This window comes from Triturus cristatus, chromosome 2_2 (assembly GCF_964204655.1).
Source record: "Triturus cristatus chromosome 2_2, aTriCri1.1, whole genome shotgun sequence".
In the NCBI taxonomy this organism is placed as follows: domain Eukaryota; kingdom Metazoa; phylum Chordata; class Amphibia; order Caudata; family Salamandridae; genus Triturus; species Triturus cristatus.
In genome coordinates, this window is record NC_140582.1 from 1206791862 (window position 1) to 1206815914 (window position 24053).

Consider the following 24053-nt stretch of genomic DNA (forward strand, 5'->3'; position numbering starts at 1 on the left):
TAGGGGATCTCAAGCAGTAATCAGGGGAATGGGTGTGGTGTGGGAAGTTTCTGGAACTGAAAGTAGTTTTAACCAATGAAAAGTGTTCTTTGTGGATCACATGACCTACCGTGCGCGCTCCGTAAGCTTACGGTACGCGCTCGTAAACAAGTACGCATGCGCAAATGTGACGCTTACGGAGCGCTTACGGAGCGGGTACGTAAGACGCACTCGCGCATGCGCATTACATGCCCCTGCGTAACCGCGACGTTGCTTCAGCGCGACGCGAATGCTTGTACGCGTACGTCACGTGCGTATCACGTAAGCGCATTGTACTTATGACGTACGGAGCGCGTAGCGTCAGCTTACCGTACGCGCATCATATCACGTAAGCGCACCGTACTTATGACATACGAAGCGCGTAGCATCAGCTTACCGTACGCGCACGGAAAAAAATGCATAAAAAAAAGAATAACCATTCCATAATGCAGGATATAGTACATATATTATTTTATACATAGGTTTACCAAAAATCTCAAAAAAAAAATTGCATTTAAAAAACCGTACAAATTCACTGAAAAAACCATAGGTTTCACACACGTTATAGTTAGGAATTAGCATTTAAAAAACCTTGCAAATTCACTGAAAAAACCATAGGTTTCACACATGTTATAGTTAGCTGGACATTTCACTCGTAAAAAACCAATGAAATTCCCCCGTTATAGTTAGTGCAGGCAACTATAACTCAAGCGACCGCAATCCTCTGTTGATGCTAATACTGTATCTTTAGCTATACATATATTACAAATATTTATTTTTCATAAAGACACATATGTCAGCAGTGATGTAATATTTGACATCATCAGCAGAGGATTGCGGTCGCGTGAGTTATAGTTGCCTGCACTAACTATAACGGGGGAATTTCATTGGTTTTTTACGAGTGAAATGTCCAGCTAACTATAACATGTGTGAAACCTATGGTTTTTTCAGTGAATATATACATATATATATATATATATATATATTTAATAAAAATCACCCTCTGCAAGATAAAGATGAAATCCTCACTCCTCTGGGATTCACTTGGGTTTATTGCATGAGTGACATTTTGTTTTTAGGTCTCGCCTAGCTATTGCGATAGCAATTGCTATGCGAGACTTTAGTAAAGGGGCATTTCAAAGTGCTCCCAAAAGTGGATTGCATGGCGAGCACACGCACAATCACGTGCATCGTGCCGCCATGCAATCCACTTTTGGGGAAGCGCTTCAGCCCACTGGCGCCCTCGGCATCATACTTCAAAGGGTCCGCTCCCCCGCCTGGAATGCGCTCCCCCGCCAAGCGCGAACGCTTACTTTCACTTTCGCGCGTCGTGCGCTCGCTCGCGTCCTCAGCTCAGATCAGCTGTCTCGTTTTTTGCTTGGAGAGCTGAGCAAAACAGTGTCTGCTGACCGGTGTTCCCGCTCTCGGGATACCAAGGAAGCCGGTTTATTTCTAGCACAGGCTCCTCGCAAAACAACCCCGGCGCGCTTGCATAAGACATACCTTTTTTTACAATATGTCCTTTTGCAGGAGCACACTTGCAATGTTTATTTGCACTTTTCTGTGCTCTCACTAGTAGATCTCATTAGTAGATGACACACAAATAATGGTTTAGAGATGCGCTCCTAACAAAATGCATTTCCTTTGTTCGGTGTGTTGGCCATTTAGTTTGGGTAACTGTGGATTTAGCCAGTAGACAAGAATTCATTAGAATGTTTTGATTTCTTCTCTCTGCCAGTGTTATGATGCCCCTTTTCCACCTAATCCTTTATATGTTGCTCTTCCCAGCAGTTTTTAAGCACAGGCTGCCCCCGACGCTCACCATCCACAGACTTAGACTCTCAAACTACAGGCACACAGTCTTTCTTGCAAACACAATAGGTTGGTGAGCAAATCAAAAAGCAATAATAAGAACATTTTGAATATTCATCTGCAAAACCCTCTGTCCTCTTTTTATTTGCTTGCCCCTTCCCTCGCCAATTCTTAGCCTTAAGTGGTGTTTTCACACCACCACTGCCTCACATTCATACCGCCACAAACAGCTATTGCAACAAAGAGCACACACACGTATGACAACCCAGGCCTCTTGGCTTTGCCAAAGTTTGTTATTACACGAGGCTGGCAAACCAGCTAAAGCGGTCACTATGCTGGGATTTGAAAACTGGGGTCCTGGTTCCTTGTTGGAGGAAGTGAAAAACAAATTCAGAAATTGCATAAAGTTTATTTTTTAGTTCTGGAATTGTACTGTTCCAAGTATATCCAAAAAGCACCTCAGAACACGGGATACCAAGGAAGCCGGTTTATTTCTAGCACAGGCTCCTCGCAAAACAACCCCGGCGCGCTTGCATAAGACATACCTTTTTTACAATATGTCCTTTTGCAGGAGCACGCTTGCAATGTTTATTTGCACTTTTCTGTGCTCTCTGATTTCAGGTGCTAGGTACCGGCAGAAAGCACAAGGCTGTGCCTGCGTGCCCAGAATGGAATGGGCAATACAATTGTTTTTCTCCATGTTTACATCTCAGGGTCTGTTTACAACTTGCGAGCTGTTGTACATTGAGCGAGGCCGTGATTAGCGTGTGTGTCTGGGCGGTGTTTGCATGAACTCTACCTGATAACATGCTCTGAGGTACATGTTTGCTTCTTTTCGGAGAAGGGTCTGTTGACACTAGGTTAATTGCCAGCTGCGTGCTGCATTCACAGCCCATGACGCTCCTCGCACCACAGACGGCTCTGTGCATTGCAAACATGTGCAGCAGTCCAAGGTGCACTGCGTTTAACCGGAAGCATCTCCTGCTTGATCTGAAAACTGCCCGTCGCTGTTCATGTGCTGTTATGCAAGCGTGAATGGAAAATATATGCTTAGGGAACCCCAAAACTGCGGGGGGAGGGAGGCATTAAACATAGAGATCGAGTGATTGTCAGCCCATTGCACTCAAGTGCATGCAGTTGTTGCAGAGATCTGCGGCAACCTGCTGATCACAGGTCTGAGTCATTACAAAATAGCTTAGCGTTAATGCACACGCTGCAGAGCTCAATTAGTCAATGCATTTATTACAGATGTGGAACAAGAAGGCGGTGCACTGGATTCAGTTCACTAGAGCACACACTGCATTCCCCCCCACACAGTGCTGCTTTTAACACACCTCACTAAGCACTAAGAAGAGCCCCCCCATTCCCACCCTGCTCCATTAAGGAGCCCTGCCCCTCCCTTTGTAGGCCTCACCCTGCTTTCACTTCCGCTCTTTTCTTTCTCGCCTGTTTCCTTAAAAAGGAATTGTGAGGGATGCAACTGTATTACATCCAAGTATTTTAATCGGACAGTTGCCGTTATCTGCTCACATTAGCATACTTTAATTTTTCGGATGTTGCACGAAGGTACGTTGTCCAATTTAAAAGGACGTTTCGCACAGTATATTTCTACAATTGTATAGGTTTTTAGAGACAGGTGTTAAGTGACTGCGAAAGCTCCTGCCATTAGACCTCCCCCCAACCCTACCTCCCGCCCGCCCCCACCTCTTTGCCACAGCCTCACGCCCCTTGGACACCCCTCTAACTCACTCAAATAACAATGCCTTTTAGTTTTGTTTTCGTTATTAAAACATAAATACAAAAACAAAACTAAAAGCCATTGCCATTTTCAATGCCAATAGCTCAAACTCGCGTCAATGCGAGACCTATTGCATTGCAAATGCTTGTTGTTATTTGTAATTCGCATGAATCACCCACGAAGGGATATCTCGGCGCAGCGAAATCAGAAACGCCGGCAGTGGCTTAGGAGCCTAAAACTGTTCTGTTTTTATTATTTTCACGGTGCCTTTTGAATTCAGCATGTCAAAATACAATGATAGCTGCCCCATTGTCTGTACCATCCATCATCCAGTTGTGCGAATGACTTTTCTTTTGAAGAGGAAGTGTCTTCTGACCTTGTGACTTAGCCCAACAAAGGAAAGAAGTGTCAACAAGGCTCAGTCATTTCTGGATGAAGCAGCCCTCAGGGAGCCTGAGCACTGGATGTTTCTGGGTGTGGAGAACCAAAGATGGAAAATGAAATGATACTTCAGGATGCCTTTCAAGCACTCACCTCGAGACTCTCATCCGGTGAGTATGGGGGAAACACGAGCCTTTACATCAGTTTCATATATCCTGCGTTGTCGGTTTTGTTTTTCTGAAATTGTTTATTTTCAGAACCTTGTTTTATTGCCATTATTTTTACGTCTATGAAGGCATGACGTTTGTGAGACACGTGAAAGTCTGCTTTCAGTGCATTGCTAAATAAATTTCACTCGAATTGAACTCAGACAATATGGTGAGTGTATGCAGACTTTTTACAAGCAAATCTACATTTTGAATGTTAAGCGTAGGCGGGAACTTTTTTCTGCACCTTTACAGGTTCAGTGTCGCAATGTTTCAATTTCTATACAAATGTTGAAAAGCATAAAACTTGCCAATGTTGCAAGTATGTGTAGGAATGTGTGTGTGTGTGTGGGGGGGGGGGGTGTGTGTGTGTGTGCGTGTGATAGTCGGTGCCAACTGAACGGGCCTCAGCATGAGGCCCCCATACTTTGGAGAGGGAACTCTCTCCGGCTCGTGCCTCTGGCCTGAGGGTCCGTCGCCTCAGATAAAAATAATAATTTTCAGGATCGTGAATACTTGGCATAAAGGCGTTCTTGCCTCGATCGTTGAGTCGGGAGGCCGTGAGTGGGGTCTGATATGTCTGTGTCAGTTTTGTCGTCATGAGCCCAGAATAAAAGACAAAACAGTCACATTTAATGTAAAACAGGAGGGGTGGAGAGAGAGAGAGATAGAGAAGGAGAGAGAGAGAGAGAGAGAGAGCGGAGAGAGAGAGAGAGAGAGCGGAGAGAGAGAGAGAGAGCTGAGAGAGAGAAAGAGAGAGAGAGAGAGGAGAGAGATAGAAGAGAGAAGAGAGAGAGAGAGAGAGAGAGAGAGAGAGAGAGAGTGTAGAGAGAGATATGCATGACCTGCCTCTTAGTTTACTAATGACATTATTGTTAGAGGGTGTGTCAATAATGTTTCTAAGTTCATCATTAAAAACTACCACTTTTATTAAATGCTGTGTACTCAGTAATATAATCAGATGTACTAAGGTGAAACACATGCGCATGTTAAAGAACTTAGGGGCATATTTACAACGAGGCGATAAAATATTATCGCCGCTTTAGCGGCCGTTTTTGGCCGAAAAGCGGCGATAATTTTATCGCTATATTAGCAAGGTCACGCTAACGCGTTAAACCTTGCTTTAGCGTGGGGATTTCTAATGCCCAGCTTTGCATCTCTAATGAGATGCAAAGTTGGCGTTCCTCCCCAGGATAACGGGAGAAATGACATTTCTCCTATTATCAAGCCCCACGCTATGAAGCATAGCGGCAAGAAAAGTAGCGATAACCCCTGTTATCGCTACTTTCCTTACGCTTGCTTCAGGACTGACTTAGCCAAGATATCCTATGGAATGTGGATATCATGGCTAAGTTTGTGAGTCCATATCAACAAGCTAACGTGAGATTATCGCTGGGCTTCCAGCGATAATCTCAGGTTAGCCAGTTAGCGTGAGGATTTTTATCGCTATTGAGATAAGCGTTGCCAATAGCACGCTATCTCAGCGATAAAAATCCACGCTAGCCGGCGATAATTATCCTAGCGCTAAGTGCGCTTTGCGATAATTATCGCCGGTTGTTGTTGATATGCCCCCTTGGGGCATATTATCAAGCCAGACGATAAAATTATCGCCGCTTTAGCGGCAGAAAACTTCCGCTAAAACGGCGATAATGGGCTTGATAATATGCTCTATGGAATTCCAATTGAAGCCCATGTTAGGCGTCATTCACATCTAACATGGGCTTCAATTGGAATTCCATAGAGCATATTATCAAGCCCATTATCGCCGTTTTAGCGGCAGTTTTCTGCCGCCAAAGCGGCGATAATTTTATCGCCTGGCTTGAAAATATGCCCCTTACCCTTTTTACATTTTGGAGAGACGATATCATATTTTTGCATTCTGTTGGCTGAATGATGTTCATGCCAAATGTTTCCATGGCTTGACTCATGAATGAGCCAAGGGCATCTGCCTGGTTCAGCTTTCCCTATCAATTCACTGACGCAGCCACCTCTATTGTGACTCGGGAACAGTGCATGGGGCCATCAGTCACTTGAAAAAATTATATTTTAAAGACAAGGACTGAAAACATGGAGCCCTACCTACCTACATTCACCGATTTGACAATTCTGCCATCACGGCTTCTTGTAGAAGAGATGAAGTGTAGTGCATGCCATGATAATACACTCAACATAAGTGATATCGGAACAGGGACTCAAGGCGATGTGTTGTACATGACTGTAGTCGTGAGTTCCCATGGAGGACTTCTAGACCCAGGTGGGACGGCCAGGGGATAGCTTTAGTGGTGGTGTTTGGGGTGTGACACCTCCAAATGCATTCTTGACTTGGTAGTTGGGTCTCGGGGTCCTCAGTTGTTTTTGTTATGCCTTTGTCGGGTTTTCTTGCATTCTCAATTCCCTAAGTGATTTTAACTCGTTAATTTGTTGGAGCAGAAACATAAATAGATATATATATATATATAGTGACTGGTTTACAAAAAAGGTTGTAAATCTGCACCCGAAGTATTCAATGAATATGTGTAAATTTCCTACTTTTTGGAATTCACAGACATTGGCATTAGTAGGCTCGGAAGACCGTGCCACTATGAAGTTTCCAGGAATACCACTGGCAATCAAACACCCAAAGGTGATGGGATGAATGCTTGCAAATAGTCTAACCAATGGCAATTACTCGGAATAGCATTCCAATCCATGGTTTTTCACCCACCTTGCACTCCTAGACGCCCACCGAATGCAAATGAGTACTGACCCTGTCCCTCTTGGAAACAGTCCATCCCGAAGATTGTCCATCTCACCCCTCCACCCTGCAGCCCACTTCTCTTCTATTTGGGGCATTTGGGATTCGCACCCCCAAGCCCCCAAATCTCACTGACTAAGCTACTCCCTTCATTGCTGCTCCTCCTTTTGGCAGTCGCAGCCGGTGCAGAGAATAGCGGTTGGGCGGTGGGTTGGGGTAGAGCAGGGCGGGGGGGAGGAAGTCGACAGACCACGAAATAGGGAAAATAAATAAAAAATAAATAAAATCACTTACCTTGCGCTTGCCACATCGCCGAGTCGCTGTTGAAGTGAGAACAAAATAAGTAATTTTATTTTTGGATTTTAGTTTCCCTATTCTGTCATCTGTCAACTTCCTCATCCCCTCAACCACCGCTCTTACCTGCACCGGCCGGGACTGCATTTTGCTGGCTGCTTTCAGTAGCTGCAATCCATGGGTGAAAAAGGACGGTTACCGTGAACCCAGTAATTCTGATGGTAACAGCAAGCAGCGACTCTTGCCACTCCACTGGCTCCATCTGAATTAACAGAAAACCCAAGAAAACCAATGTTTATCAAAGTTGATTCCTCGCTCTTCCGGGTAGCATTTTGCAGCAAAGCAGCCATTCTGCTGATGGGAGAATGCCGGCCCTTTTCAGCAGGGGCAATTCATAGCGCCACAAAAATGCTCACCAGCATACGGTGTTCAGATGCAGTTCCACGAAAAGGAAACAGGACCTAAGTGGGGCAAATGACCTCCAAGGGCTTCTGAAACGCTTCAAAACAAATTTAAGGGACTAAATAAGAGGAGAAAAATATTTAAATGCAGTAGAACCAAATAATTGATATCATGATAAAAAAAAAGTAACCCTGTAATTACCTGGTGATCGAAAGTTACTGCTAGGGGCCTTTGTAATTTTTGGGTGAAACTCTATTGTCTGACCACTGTAGTCAGATGGCAGGACTTCGATAAGGTGTCTGGTGTTCTTGTACCCAAAGTGGTTCATTTTTTTCCAGATGATTTGCGATTCAACACGATTTACTGGTAATCTTTTTTTTTTCTGACCTTCGATATTCAGACTCTAATGCAGGCACTGCCTGTTCATTAATCTTGTTTTAAATGTTTAACTCTCTAGGCTTCTCATTATCTGACAATAAGTAACAACATCACAGGTGCCTCAGTTACCGAAGTAATCACTATTGATTTTTTAATGGCCTGTAACTCTTCTGTTTTTTTTTAGATTTTAAGACCACTGGCCTATATCATTAGTGGCCCCTGCCCTAGTATACAACGTATTTAGATGTTTTTTAAAATGTTCAATTTCTACTTTAAATTTGTTTTCTTTACTTTTTCGCAGGTTTTTCATAAATTTGCTCGTCCTGATTGACGCCCTCTCCAAGAGCTACACGTCTTGATTACTTCTGATTATTATGTGCAATTTGTATCTGTAGTAGATACATACCAAAAAAGATTTATTTTATGGCCACTTGGAGCCGCTTCCATTTTTTATTCACACACTTTAAACATGTTCACAATCTGTGTGGGACACGTGTGAGCACCCAGTACCTGTGCACAATCTATGCATGCATCGTGTTATGGTCCTTTGTTAACTATAACTTGCATAAATGATGGCACGTTGTCTTTTTGAAAAGGGTTAATATTCTGTTCATATGTGCTACTTTTCACTTGCATATATGACTTTGAGGGACTATTCACAAAGATAAACGTAAACGCAAGGGAGCAGCCGGCAAATTAAAATACCACCCACTTTGACCATACCTCGAATGCCACTGGGTGAGCGAAGCAAGTAAGTCCTACCCAGTAGGTCCCTTATTAACGCCTTCTTAGTTTATCTCTAAGACTTTCATGTGTACATCCCTATATCCATATTTTCATACTTTTATTTATCCTTTCAACATTCCATCCATCCACCCTTTCATTATTAGTTTTCCAGCCATCCATCCTTCCACTCACACTTTCAAACATTCATACATCCTATTACCCATCCATGCTTTCATTAATCCAGCAATACTTCTTTCTACACCTCCATCCAGGTGACCACTTATTTATTCACCCATTCTTCCAGACATTTATCATTCCAGCCACTTTCTTTCTCTCACTCGTGCAAATACTGTTTTATCCTTACATCCATCAGTTTATTTGTTCTTGCATCCACCCTTTCATCCTTTTTAGGTCTCGCCTGAGCCAGCGCTTTAGCGCTGCTCTGGCGAGAGCTTTAGTAAACGGGGTATTTGGAAGAGCAAACTAGTGCTTTTCAGGCCTCCAAATACAGTGCATGTGCGCCGGGCGCGCACACCATTTGTCAGCCTGCTGATCACTTTCGCGGCCGCTTTGATGTTCTCAGTGAGCCGCGCGGCCACTGAGAACATCAAAGAGGCCGCGAAAGTGCTCACCATATGCCAGCCTTCCCTGTGTTGCTTTAGCACTCACCGCCCTCCTCCCCTTCCATGTTACCCGTGTGGCTCACTTTCTCTTTCATGGCCGCGCAGCGTTAATTTCACGGCCGTGCGGCCAATGCTTGTTTTGCAATTGTTACAGAGCGACAAATATTTGTTGGGAAAGTGCCCCCTCAGCTTTCAGAGACCGGCAATGAGTGAGGACTCGATGATTGGCTGTGCCCCAGCCCTACTGCCGAATTGCGTAATCTCAGCATTCCCTTTCAGCCTGTCCTGCCTCTAGGTCATTGTTTGCTTACTCCTTCTAATCGTGTCGGGCAGTCTTTTTTTATGTGGAGTTCTTAAGATTTCATCGCACTGTTTTAATTGTATCTTGCCGATCACTTTGGTACATTTTTCACACCATCGCTAATTTCTGCTCACAAGTCGTTGCTGTGAATGAATATTCACACTGCCTTCAATTTCGGCCAGTGCGATATGTTCGGTGTTATATTTTTTCCAGCTATCCTTGAAGCAGTGTGGCATGCCATCCCCACATTGCCTATAATGCTTATAAGTAAACAGAAAACAAACAAGCGACTGAAGTCAGATCAAAAAACCCTCACCCCTTCCAGCACCGCAATGCATGGATTGGTTTTATTTACTTTCAAGGGACCGACATAGTCATGCGTTGTGCTGCACGTTACCACCGTAGACATCATGCAATGCACTTTAGCGTTGCAATAAAAGCAAACCTACAAGACCAAAAATCCAAAGTGCTGTTGGTGAAAACAGCTGGCTATGTGACAGTGAATATTATCAAGAAGCATTGTCATAGCCAATAGGTCTCGCTTTTTGGACCGTATAACTATTTAGTTATGCAGCAGAATATCCTTGGTGCAACAACACCAACTGTTGCATGGCTAAACACTTATAAGGTCCCAAAAGCGAGACCTATTGGCTATGCCAATGCTTGTTACCCTTCCATCTGGTCACAGTTTCTTCCTTATTTTCGTCTGCCCTTCATTTCTTTCTTCCTTTCAGCCCTCTTTCGCCCTCTCTCTCCCTTTCTTTCCCTCTCCATTTCTTTGTTCTAATTAACTTTGCTTGCTTGACCTCAAATTTACTTTTACACTTTTGAGTAACTTTTCTACTTTGTGCTAGTCACTATTTATAAATGTAAAGTAACCTAAACATGGGGTAGACTTACATATCACCATCCCCTGAAACAGGGAGTGGAGCCAAAGTCACAAGAGTAAAGTTACTGAAAGTTACAACTGCCACCCATGTCGAGCTGACAAATATCAAAGCCTTTTACCACTCCAGGCACAGTATTACAGCTTTGGATTGATAAGATACCATCCATGCCAACCTGAAATGAATAAAAGCAACCTCTGACACGTTTTTCACTCTTGTTATGAGTTCGTTGGAGAGGTATAGCTTTGATCAACCAAAAGGAGCACCCCGTAGAAGTCAAAACAATACGCTTTCAGGCTTAGAGTGCTGCATAAATTATGCACAAAAAGGAAGCAAGAAACTCTGGGTAGTTGCTAAGTTTAGGTGCACAGCAGATCCAAGGCTTTTGTTATTTTTCAGCTGGGTATGCATGGGCAGTAGGTAATCCTATACTTTAGTTTGCAGTAAAAATGGCGAAGACTTTGTCCCTTTCTAGCTCGGCATGAATTTGTGCTAATCCTATGCTTAAAACCGTTGCTAGAATATAAATATATATGTATATATAGATATATATATTCACTGAAAAAACCATAGGTTTCACACACGTTATAGTTAGGAATTAGCATTTAAAAAACCTTGCAAATTCACTGAAAAAACCATAGGTTTCACACATGTTATAGTTAGCGGAAATTTTACTGATAAAAAACCAGTGAAATTGCCCCGTTATAGTTAGTGCTGGCAACTATAACTCACGCGACCGCAATCCTCTGCTGATGCTAATACTGTATTTAGACACTTATTTGCCCATGTCTTCTTCCATACATTTTTAGCTATACATATATTACAAATATTTTTTTTTCATAAAGACACATATGTCATCAGCAGAAGATTGCGGTCGCGTGAGTTATAGTTGCCAGCACTAACTATAACGGGGCAATTTCACTGGTTTTTTATCAGTAAAATTTCCGCTAACTATAACATGTGTGAAACCTATGGTTTTTTCAGTGAATTTGCAAGGTTTTTTAAATGCTAATTCCTAACTATAACGTGTGTGAAACCTATGGTTTTTTCAGTGAATTTGTACGGTTTTTTAAATGCTAAGTTACTTTACGCCATTCGAGGCGTGCGCGCCCACTTAACGCAGTTCATTCCGTGCACGGTTTTTATCAACTTTAATAAGCCCTGTACATTTGGTGGCCTTCGGCCACCAAAAGCACAGGGGGTGGGGTCAATGTGGATAGTGTTTTTTTTATTTCGATTTTATAATTTCATGTTGCCAAAATTTAGTTTTTTTTACCTATTAATAAGCCCTGTACATTTGGTGGCCTATGGCCACCAAAAGCACAGGGGGTGGGGTAAGTGTGGATAGTGTTTTTTTTTTTTTTTTTTTTTACCGTACGCTTACGGTAAGCGTACGGTAAGCGTACTCGGCGAAATTGCCGAAAAAAAAATAAAACCGTTTTTGCTCTTGGGGGATGTTTGGGGACTCCCTCAACATGACTATGTGGGAGGGAGTTGTCAAAACAGCCCCGTAACATGTTTTTGGCCATCATGTTTGATAAACAACACTCAGTGCGAGAGACAAAATGGCGGACGGCGCTTCCTGGTTTCGGCCGATTCGAATGTTTACTAAGATCTAAGAGCCAATCAGAATCGCGCTCGCGCACGCCACCGTACGCTTACGGTAAGCGTACCGTAAGCGTACCGTAAGCGGGCTCAGATATATATATATTGATTTAAAGGCTATTTTCTCAGAATCTACTGAACAGATTTACACCAAACCTACAAAAGGCACTTCCTTGACCTAGGGACTACCTCTCTGCCAAATTTCTAGTAATTCTGTTCAGCCGTTCGGGCTGTAGCTCGTTCTAAAGGTCCTATGGAAAAATGCATGGGAAAAACGCGTTTTGGGACCCCCCTTTTATCTCAGCCCCCGCTTGACGAATCCCCCCGAGACTTTCAGGGTAGGAGCGGAGCGTAGCGCCCCACCTATTTTGAGAAATTCGCGAGGATTCATCGACCGGCGCCAAAGTTATTCAAAATAGAATGTTGAGGTTTTCCTATGGAAAAGGGGTCCTAACTATAACTACCTACTGGCGACCGCCAGTAGGTAATATATATATATATATATATATAAATATACATATATATATTATTTTTGTCCTGAAAAAAAACATTTCAGTTAGTTAGAAATTAGCATTTGACGTTATAGCTAGTTGGACATTTAAGTCATACAAAACCTGAGAGCAAACTATAACTCGCTCCCCTGCAATGCACTGCTGATGACGTCACATATTACATCATTCATGACATGGTCAGTGACATCACTGATGACATCGCTGATGACATCTCAAATGACATCACTGATGATATCACTGATTACATCATCCATCCACCAACAGAGGTGCAGAAAAAGGCCTTGTTGCAAAGTCATCCTGTGCCATCAACTTTTTACTGACTGCTACTGGTGGTAACTGACTCTGACTAAGAAGGCCCAGAGCAAGTGCTATGCTGAAAGACACTTAGAATACAGAGAAAACACCTACATACACTATGGTACACTATGGGTTGAGGTACCCCTGTGATTGGCATGACCTCCCCTGTAAGACCCTAGTACATAATAGGGAAGGGGGTTAAAACTAGCTCTAACTCAGAGGTGCAAAAAGAAGCAAGAAAAGTGCATAAACAGGCAGGAAAGGTACAAAAACAGGGAACAGGGGTGCTGAAAGTGAGATGCAGAAAGAAGTAAGAGCAGTGCAGAAAGAACCAACAGAGGTGCTGAAAAAGGCAAGAGGGGTAAAGAAAGAGGTAGGTGAGGTGCACAAAGAGGCAAGAGAGGTACAGAAAGAGGCAGGAGTGGTACATAAAGAGGGAAGGGAGGTGTAGAAAGAGACATGAGAGTTGCACAAATAGGTAAGAGGGATACAGACAGAGGCAGGAGGGATACAGAAACAAGCAAGAAAAGTGCAGAAAGAGGCAAGAGAATTGCTGAAAGAAGCAACCAAGCTTTAGAAAGAAGCAAGAGAAGTGCAAAAAGAACCAACAGAGGTGCTGAAAGAGGCAACAGAGGTGCAGAAGGAGTCACAAGGGGTGCAGAAAGAAGGAAGATGAGTGCAGAAAGAAGCAACAGAGGTGCTGAAAGAGGCAAGAGGGTTGCAGAAAGAAGGAAGAGAAGTTCAGAAAGAACCAACAGAGGCACAAACAGTGGCAAGAGAGGTACAGAAAGAGGTATGAGGGGTACACAAAGAGGCAAATGAGGTACAGAAAGAGACAGTAGGGGTGCAGAAAGAAGGAAGGGAAGTGCAGAAAGAGGCAAGAGAAAAGCTGAAAGAAGCAACAGAGGTTTAAAAAGTAGCAAGATAAGTGCAGAAAGAGGCAAGTGAAGTACAGAAAGGAGCAGTGCAGAAAGAACCAACAGAGGTGCAAAAAGAGGCAAGAGGGGTAAAGAAAGAGGTAGGAGAGGTGCACAAAGAGGCAAAAGAGGTACAGAAAGAGGCAAGTGTGGTGCAGAAAGAAGGAAGAGAGGTATAGAAAGAGGCATGAGAGTTGCACAAATAGGGAAGAGGGGTGCAGAAAGAGGCAGGAGGGGTGCAGAAAGAAGCAACAGCGGTACAGAAACAAGCAAGAGAAGTGGAGAAAGAGGCAAGAGAATTGTTGAAAGAAGCAACAGAGGTTTAGAAAGAAGCAAGAGAAGAGCAGAAAGAGGCAAGTGAAGTGCAGAAAGAAGCAAGAGCAGTGCAAACATAACCAACGGAGGTGCTGAAAGAGGCAACAGAGGTGCAGAAGGAGGCACGAGGGGTGCAGAAAGAAGGAAGAGGAGAGCAGAAAGAAGCAACAGAGGTGCTGAAAGAGAGAAGAGGGTTGCAGAAAGAAGGGAGAGAAGTGCAGAAAGAAGCAACAGAGGTGCTGAAAGAGGCACAAAGGGTGCAGAAAGAGGTAAGAGAAGTGCAGAAAGAAGCAACAGAGGTACAGAAAGAGGCAAGAGTGGTGCAGAAAGAGGGAGGAGAGGTTTAAAAAGACGCATGAGAGTTGCACAAATAGGGCAAAGGGGTGCAGAAAGAGGCAGGAGGCGTGCAGAAAAATGCAAGAGAGGTGCATAAACAAGCAAGAGAAGTGTAGAAAGAGGCAAGAGAATTGTTGAAAGAAGCAACAGAGGTTTAGAAAGAAGCAAGAGAAGTGCAGAAAGAGGCAAGTGAGGTGCAGAAAGAAGCAAGAGCAGTGCAGAAAGAACCAACAGAGGTGCTGAAAGAGGCAGCAGATGTGCAGAAGGAGTCACAAGGGGTACAGAAAGAAGGAAAAGGAGTGCAGAAAGAAGCAACAGAGGTGCTGAAAGAGGCACAAGGGGTGCAGAAAGAAGGAAGAGAAGTGCAGAAAGAAATAACAGAGGTGCTGAAAGAGGCACGAAGGGTGCAGAAAGAGCAAGTGAAGTACAGAAAGGGGGAAAAGGGGTGTAGAAAGAGGCAAGACAGGTGCAAAAAGAGAAAAGAAGGGTGCAGAAAGAGGCAAGAGATCTGCAGAAAAAAGCAACAGAGGTGCTGAAACAGGCAAGTGAGGTGCAGAAAGAGTAAAGAGATCTGAAGAAAAAAAGCAACAGAGGTGCTGAAAGAGTCAAAAGAGGTGCAGAAGGAGGCACAAGGGGTACAGAAAGAAGGAAGAGGAGTGCAGAAAGAAGCAACAGAGCTGCTGAAAGAGACAAGAGGGTTGCAGAAAGAAGGAAGAAAAGTGCAGAGAGAACCAACAGTGGTGCAAAAAGAGGCAAGAGGGGTGTAGAAAAAGGTATGGGGGTACACAAAGAGGCAAGAGAGGTACAGAAAGAGGCAGTAGGGGTGCAGAAAGAAGGAAGAAAAGTGCAAAAAGAGGCAAGAGAAATGCTGAAAGAAGCAACAAAGGTTTAAAAAGTAGCAGGATAAGTGCAGAAAGAGCCAAGTGAAGTGCAGAAAGAAGCAGGAGCAGTGCAGAAAGAACCAACAGAGGTGCAAAAAGAGGCAAGAGGGGTAAAGAAAGAGGTAGGAGAGGTGCACAAAGAGGCAAGAGATGTACAGAAAGAGGCAAGAGTGGTGCAGAAAGAGGGAAGAGAGGTATAGAAAGAGGCACGAGAGTTGCACAAATAGGGAAGAGGTAACAGAGGTGCAGAAACAAGCCAGAGAAGTGCAGAAAGCGGCAAGAGAATTGCTGAAAAAAGCAACATAGGTTTAGAAAGAAGCAAGTGAAGTGCAGGAAGAGGCAAGTGATGTACAGAAAGAGGCAAGAGCAGTGCAGAAAGAACCAACAGAGGTGCTGAAAGAGGCAACAGAGGTGCAGAAGGAGGCACAAGGGGTGCAGAAAGAAGGAAGAGGAGTGCAGAAAGAAGCAACAGGTGCTGAAAGAGGCAAGAGGGTTGCTGAAAGAAGGAAGACAAGTGCAGAAAGAAACAACAGAGGTGCTGAAAGAGGCACGAAGGGTGCAGAAAGAGGCAAGCGAAGTGCAGAAAGAAGCAACAGAGGTGCTGAAGGAGGCACGAGGGGTGCAGAAAGAAGGAAGAGGAGTGCAGAAAGAAGCAACAGACGTGCCGAAAGAGGCAATAGGGTTGCAGAAAGAAGGAAGAAAAGTGCAGAAAGAAGCAACAGAGGTGCTGAAAGAGGCATGAAGGGTGCAGAAAGAGGCAAGATAAGTGCAGAAAGAAGCAACAGAGGTACAGAAAGAGGCAAGAGTGGTGCAGAAAGAGGGAGGAGTGGTTTAAAAAGAGGCAGGAGAGTTGCACAAATAGGGAAGGGGGATGCTGAAAGAGGCAACAGAGGTGCTGAAAAAGGCACAAGGGGTGCAGAAAGAAGGAAGATAAGTACAGAAAGAAGTAACAGACGTGCTGAAAGAGGCACGAAGGGTGTAGAAAGAACAAGAAAAGTAGAGAAAGAGGGAACAGGGGTGCAGAAAGAGGCAAGACAGGTACAGAAACAGAAAAGAGGGGTGCAGAAAGAGGCAAGAGATCTGCAGAAAAAAGCAACAGAGGTGCTGAAACAGGCAAGTGAAGTGCAGAAAGAGGCAAAACAGACTTAGCCTGAATGCTGCTCTCCATAGCTACCACTAGGATAGCTTTCAATAAAGGTTGTCTTTAACCTATCACCATAAGGGGTTGTTTGGACTGATACAGGGTGCCCACTATAACTAGTGGACAGCATATATCAGACCAACTTCTCACAAGGGGTGCAGAAAGAGGCAAGAGATCTGCAGAAAAAAGCAACAGAGGTGCTGAAACAGGTAAGTCAAGTGCAGGAAGAGACAAGAGATCTGCATAAAAAAGCAACAGAGGTGCTGAAAGAGACAAGTCAGCTGCAGAAAGAAGCAAGGCAGGTGTAGGAAAATGCAATAGGAGTGCAGAAAAAAGCATCAGAGGTGCACAAAGAGGCAAGAGGGGTGCAAAAAAGGAGAGAGAAGTGCAGAAAGAAGCAAAAGAGGTGCTCAAAGAAGCAAGAGCAATATAGAAAGAGGCAACAGCAGTGCAGAAAGAGCCAAGAGAAGTGCAGAAAGAAGCAACAAAGGTGCAGAAGGAGGCACGAGGAGTGCAGAAAAAGGCAAGAGGGATGAAGAAATCCGGAACAGAGGTGCAGAAGATGCCATAGCAGTGCAGAAAGAACCAATAGAGGTGCAGAAGCAGGCAAGAGGGGTACAGAAAGAGGCAAGTGAAGTACAGAACAAAGCAGAAGATGTGCAGAAAGAACTAACAGAGGTGGACAATTAGGCAAGAGGGATGCTGAAAGGGGTAGGAGAGGTGCACAAAGAGTTAAGAGAGGTACAGAAAGAGACAGGAGGGGTGCAGAAAGAGATAGAGAACTGCAGAAAGAAGCAACAGAGGTGCTGAAAGAAGCATGAAGGGTGCAGAAAGAGACAAGACAGGTGAAGAAAGAAGCAACAGAGGTACAGAAAGAGGCAAGAGTGGTGCAGAAAGAGGGAGGAGTGGTTTAAAAAGAGGCAGGAGTGTTGCACAAATAGGGAAGGGGGATGCTGAAAGAGGCAACAGAGGTGCTGAAAAAGGCACAAGGGGTGCAGAAAGAAGGAAGATAAGTACAGAAAGAAGTAACAGACGTGCTGAAAGAGGCACGAAGGGTGTAGAAAGAACAAGAAAAGTAGAGAAAGAGGGAACAGGGGTGCAGAAAGAGGCAAGACAGGTACAGAAACAGAAAAGAGGGGTGCAGAAAGAGGCAAGAGATCTGCAGAAAAAAGCAACAGAGGTGCTGAAACAGGCAAGTGAAGTGCAGAAAGAGGCAAAACAGACTTAGCCTGAATGCTGCTCTCCATAGCTACCACTAGGATAGCTTTCAATAAAGGTTGTCTTTAACCTATCACCATAAGGGGTTGTTTGGACTGATACAGGGTGCCCACTATAACTAGTGGACAGCATATATCAGACCAACTTCTCACAAGGGGTGCAGAAAGAGGCAAGAGATCTGCAGAAAAAAGCAACAGAGGTGCTGAAACAGGTAAGTCAAGTGCAGGAAGAGACAAGAGATCTGCATAAAAAAGCAACAGAGGTGCTGAAAGAGACAAGTCAGCTGCAGAAAGAAGCAAGGCAGGTGTAGGAAAATGCAATAGGAGTGCAGAAAAAAGCATCAGAGGTGCACAAAGAGGCAAGAGGGGTGCAAAAAAGGAGAGAGAAGTGCAGAAAGAAGCAAAAGAGGTGCTCAAAGAAGCAAGAGCAATATAGAAAGAGGCAACAGCAGTGCAGAAAGAGCCAAGAGAAGTGCAGAAAGAAGCAACAAAGGTGCAGAAGGAGGCACGAGGAGTGCAGAAAAAGGCAAGAGGGATGAAGAAATCTGGAACAGAGGTGCAGAAGATGCCATAGCAGTGCAGAAAGAACCAATAGAGGTGCAGAAGCAGGCAAGAGGGGTACAGAAAGAGGCAAGTGAAGTACAGAACAAAGCAGAAGATGTGCAGAAAGAACTAACAGAGGTGGACAATTAGGCAAGAGGGATGCTGAAAGGGGTAGGAGAGGTGCACAAAGAGGCAAGAGAGGTACAGAAAGAGACAGGAGGGGTGCAGAAAGAGATAGAGAACTGCAGAAAGAAGCAACAGAGGTGCTGAAAGAAGCATGAAGGGTGCAGAAAGAGACAAGACAGGTGAAGAAAGAAGGAACAGAGGTACAGAAAGACAACAGAGTGGTGCAGAAAGAGGGAAGAGAGGTATAGAAAGAGGCAAGAGAGTTGCACAAAGAGGGAAGAGGGGTGCAGAAACAGGCAAAAGGGTGCAGAAAGAAGCAAGTGAAGTGCAGAAAGAAGCAACAAAGGTGCTGAAAGAGGCAATAGGGTTGCAGAAATAAGGAAGAGAACTGCAGAAAGAGGCAACAGAGGTGCTGAAAGAGGCACGAAGGGTGCAGAAAGAGGCAAGAGAAGTACAGAAAGAAGCATCAGAGGTACAGAAAGAGGCAAGAGTGATGCAGAAAGAGGGAGGAGAGGTGTAAAAAGAGGCAGGAGAGTTGCACAAATAAGAAAGAGTGGTGCTGAAGGAGGCAACAGAGGTGCTGAAAGAGGCACAAGGGGTGCAGAAAGAAGGAAGAGAAGTGTAGAAAGAAGTAACAGAGGCACAAAGGGTGTAGAAAGAACAAGAGAAGTACAGAAAGAGGGAACAGGGGTGCAGAAAGAGGCAAGACAGGTGCAGAAACAGAAAAGAGGGGTGTAGGAGAGTAGGATCTGCTTCACATGGGTACCCCCACTTTTTGCTGGTGTTTCAATGTTTTTCGACCTTAGTCTGGCTGTGGCCCTGCTAATCAGGACCCCAGCCTCGCTGTTTCCTCTCTAAAATGGTTTCCATGTACATTAGGTACATTTCTAATTGGATTCTGGAGTGCCTTATAAGCCCCTAGTATATGGTATACTATGTACCTAAGGCATAGGTACCTCAGAGGCCTACCAGGGGCTAAAGCATGTATTATGCCACCCCTGGGAAGCACTCCAAAATGACACCGCAGGTCTGCTACTGCAGCCTGGGTAAGGGGGTGCTTGCACCCCTTACAGTGGTATAGGCTACCTATATCACTACCATTGCACACACATATAAAACCTATAAGTTACTCCTATGGCAGGCCTTAACAATCCTGAAGGCAGAGTGCTTGGTTTTTATGTGAGAGGGTGCCCCTGCATGAGCAGAGCCCCTCTGCAGCATACGGAATATCTCCTCTGATGCTGTTTGTGGTGCAGTCTGACCATATACTTTTAAGTGCATTATAACCTTGCGGTAAATGCTAACTTTGGGATGGCTGCACGGAAACATGTCTTGTTTGGTGTCAAACGCTTTGGAATACGACCCCCGCGCCAGTTCTGGTGGCGGGGGTAGCATTCCACCCTTCTAGAGGGAGAGACATGTTCACAATGGTCTAACCCGGGAGGACTTTCTACAGCCCTGGCATCACAAAATGGATGCCTCTGCCACAGACACGGGTCTGGCCTCCTGCTGCTGACCGAAACTCCAGCAGGGGAGGCCTCGACAATAGGCTTTCTGTCCCAGGGAGGTGTAACCACCTCCCCAGATAGGCAGATGTGTATTGGGGTGGGCGGGAGCACTCTCTGGTACTTTGAAGTCCTGCACTGGGGGCACACTTGGTGTCCCTGTGCATAGTCCAGTTCAAACTGGTTGCAGGGGCTACTTGCCCCTGCTCTGGTGCAAAACTGGACAAAGGAAATGGGTGTAACCACCCCTCTTTCCAAACACTTCCATAGGTGGGTCCCTAGAGCATGTCCAACTCCCAAACTTTGTATAAGTATGGGAACACAGTCCTTGCGACTTTAGATTACCCTGGACGAACCTCTGCAAAATATATCCTCGACCTTCGATGTTCTACTTTGCTTAGAAGACTGAAGAAATCTCCCTTGGGGTCAAGGAGTGACTCCCCTGCTTGGCAGGCACCAAAGAAGCAACTGACTGGTCTGCATTGCTGAAGCTCCCGCCGGATGCCGAAGTCTTTGCATCACCAGAGGTAGATTTCCAGACTTCCCCGAGGCTACCCTGAGTCCACAGTAAAGCTGAGGCCCCTGGCTATCGTGGGAGACGTGAAACCATGACCCCTGGACACCGTGAACTTTTGCAGCACCATCATCTTCCTGGTCTTCCTCGAAGTTGTGCTTTGGGCTTTTAGTAGCCCCAGCCTTAAGCATCTCCTGCACCAACGATTTCTGGCCTCCACTCCACGAGTGACCCGTGGGCCAGTTTCCAGTGCGACCGCTGGAGGCTCCTTTGCGATCGCTAGCCTGTCAGCTAGTGGGTCCCCACAAAGGCAACTGCTCTTCTGATTGGGCTTACCTGCTTGCTCCAGATGTGCCCCAACTTACCCTTGCTGGGTGAGTCCCCCACACCTTGCTGGTCTGAACTGATGTCCTTTCTCTGATTCCAAGTGACTTGCCATTACCAAGGCTTGTTGGGTCCAATCTGGTCGCCGACACCGCAGCACTTGACAAACTTCGTGGGACAGCTCGAATTCAGCTTCTGGTTGTCATCGGTGCCTCCTGGACCTCGTGGCTGAAGAGTCAAGACACCCGTCAACTCACCTGAAACACCCAACATCTGGGGGTATTGGTCTATCGTGCCCTTGGTCACTGGTAAGTGACCCAGACTCTGTCCCCTCTGCTTTCAGGTTCCTTCCATCCTTGATCCAGGCATGGATCGCTTCGGACACTTCTGCTCTTCACGGCAGCAGCACTTCTCGCCAGCTCCTATTGAAATCGACGACGCGACCCGACACCAAAAGACACCTATGCACCCGGCTTCCCAGGGTAAGGTAACAGAAGTACTCCATTGCTCCCGTGGGTGCTAGCCCTAGAACTTCCTAAGTCCAAAAGGGTTTGGTCCTAACTCATTTCTAAGTGTCCCTAATCTTTAAATATCCAACCGCGACATTGCCCATAGAAGTTCACACACTGCGCATGGCCCCGTGGGTCCCCTGTGTCACTACCTTGGGTGGTTCCTTGGGGTCCCAGCGATTCTACAGGCTCTAGGCCTCGTGTCTAGTTCAGTTGTGTTTCTTATACCACTTTATTGGTATATGGTTTGGTACGCCCCTAGGGCCCAAACGTGTATTTTTGCTATTACTGTTGATTGCTAACTTGTAACTTAAGTACTTCGAACTCCAGTCTCATAAAGAGACTAGAGGGGTGTGTTTTATCTTAAATACATATATTTTAAATATATAGCTGGTGTGGTTGTCCTTTCATTTGGTCATTCAAGAGATTATAGTCTGGTAAAACAAGCTGCTTTACATTCCTTCAAGACTTAGCCTGAATGCTGCTCTCCATAGCTACCACTAGGATAGCTTTCAATAAAGGTTGTCTTTAACCTATCACCATAAGGGGTTGTTTGGACTGATACAGGGTGCCCACTATAACTAGTGGACAGCATATATCAGGCCAACTTCTCACAAGGAGTTCAGAAAGAGGCCAGAGATCTGCAGAACAAAGCAACAGAGGTGCTGAAACAGGCAAGTGAAGTGCAGGAAGAGGCAAGAGATCTGCAGAAAAAAGCAACATAGGTGCTGAAAGAGGCAAGTCAGCTGCAGAAAGAAGCAAGGCAGGTGCAGAAAGAGGCAATAGAAGTGCAGAAAAAAGCATCAGAGTTGCACAAAGAGGCAAGAGGGGAACAAAAAAGGGGAGAGAAGTGCAGAAAGAAGCAAAAGCGGTGCTCAAAGAGGCAAGAACAATACAGAAAGAGGCAACAGCAGTGCAGAAAGAAGCAAGAGAAGTGCAGAAAGAAGCAACAAAGGTGCAGAAGGAGGCACGAGGAATGCAGAAAGAAGGAAGAGAAGTGCAGAAAGAAGCAACGGAGGTACTGCAAGAGGCATGAAGGGTGCAAAAAGAGGCAAGAGAAGTGCAGAAAGAAGCAACAGAGGTACAAAAAGACGCAAGAGTGGTGCAGAAAGAGGGAAGAGAGGTGTAGAAAGAGGCTAGAGAGTTGCAGAAACAGGCAACAGGTACAGAAAGAGGGAACAGAGGTGCAGACAGAGGCAAGAGAGGTGCAGAAACAGGTAAAAGGGGTACAAAAGAGGCTAGAGCGGTGCAGGAATTTGCAAGAGAGGTGCAGAAAGAACAAGAGCAGTGCAAAAGGACTAATAGAGGTGCAAAAAGAGGCAAGTGAGGTACAGTAGGAGGCAAGAGAACTGCAGAGAGGTAAGAGAGTTGCAGAAACAGGCAAAAGAGGTATAGAAAGAGGGAACAGGTGGGCAGACTGAGGCAAGAGAGGTACAGAAAGAGAGAAGAGGGGTGCAGAAAAAGGCAAGAGGGATGAAGAAATCCGGAACAGAGGTGCAGAAGACGCCAGAGCAGTGCAGAAAGAACCAACAGAGGTGCAGAAACAGACAAGAGGGGTACAGAAAGAGGCAAGTGAAGTGCAGAACAAAGCATAAGAGATGCAGAAAGAACTAACAGGGGTGGAAAAGGATGCAAGTGGGATGCAGAAAGGGGTAGGAGAGGTGCAGAAAGAGGCAAGAGAGGTACAGAAAGAGACAGGAGGGGTGCAGAAAGAGGAAGAGAACTGCAGAAAGAAGCAACAGTGGTGCTGAAAGAGGCATGAAGGGTTCAGAAAGAGACAAGACAGGTGAAGAAAGAAGGTACAGAGGTACAGAAAGAGGCAAGAGTGGTGCAGAAAGCGGGAACAGAGGTATAGAAAGAGGCAAGAGAGTTGCACAAAGAGGGAAGAGGGGTGCAGAAACAGGCAAAAGGGTGCAACAAGAAGCAAGTGAAGTGCAGAAAGAAGCAACATTGGTGCTGAAAGAGGCAATAGGGTTGCAGAAAGAAGGAAGAGAAGTGAATAAAGAAGCAACAGAGGTGCTGAAAGAGGCTTGAAGGGTGCAGAAAGAGGCAAGAGAAGTGCAGAAAGAAGCAACAGAGGTACAGTAAGAGGCAAGAGTGATGCAGAAAGAGGGAGGAGAGGTTTAAAAAGAGGCAGGAGAATTGCACAAATAGGGAAGAGGGGTGCTGAAAGAGGCAACAGAGGTGCTGAAAGAGGCACAAGGGGTGCAGAACGAAGGAAGAGAAGTATAGAAAGAAGTAACAGAGGTGCTGAAAGAGGCGTGAAGGGTATAGAAAGAACAAAAGAAATACAGAAAGAGGGAACAGGGGTGCAGAAAGAGGCAAGACAGGTGCAGAAAGAGAAAACAGGGGTGCAGAAAGAGGCAAGAGAGCTGCAGAAAAAAGCAACAGAGGTGCTGAAACAGGCAAGTCAGCTGCAGAAAGCAGCAAGGCAGGTGTGGAAAGAAGCAATAGAAGTGCAGAAAAAATCATCAGAGGTGCACAAAGAGGCAAGAGGGGTGCAAAAAGGAGAGAAAAGTGCAGAAAGAAGCAAAAGAGGTGCTCAAAGAGGCAAGAGCAATACAGAAAGAGGCAACAGCAGTGCAGAAAGAACCAAGAGAAGTGCAGAAAAAAGCAACAAAGGTGCAGAAGGAGGCACAAAGATTGCAGACAGAAGGAAGAGAAGTGCAGAAAGAAGCAACGGAGGTGCTGAAAGAGGCATGAAGGGTGCAGAAAGAGGCAAGAGAAATGCGGAAAGAAGCAACAAAGGTACAAAAAGATGCAAGAGTGGTGCAGAAAGAGGGAAGAGAAGTGTAGAAAGAGGCTAGAGAG

At 45.2% G+C, this 24053-nt stretch overlaps 1 protein-coding gene across 1 annotated transcript in view; it reads left to right on the forward strand.

Moving 5' to 3' along the window:
• The first annotated feature begins 3993 nt into the window (after window positions 1-3993).
• LOC146863402 (C-type lectin domain family 4 member K-like) overlaps window positions 3994-24053 on the forward strand; it is a 483702-nt gene continuing 463642 nt past the window's right edge. The window contains exon 1 of the mRNA XM_085642828.1: window positions 3994-4119. Coding sequence (XP_085498954.1) covers window positions 4059-4119 — 61 coding nt within the window. The 5' untranslated portion in view covers window positions 3994-4058. The remainder of the gene's footprint in view (window positions 4120-24053) is intronic.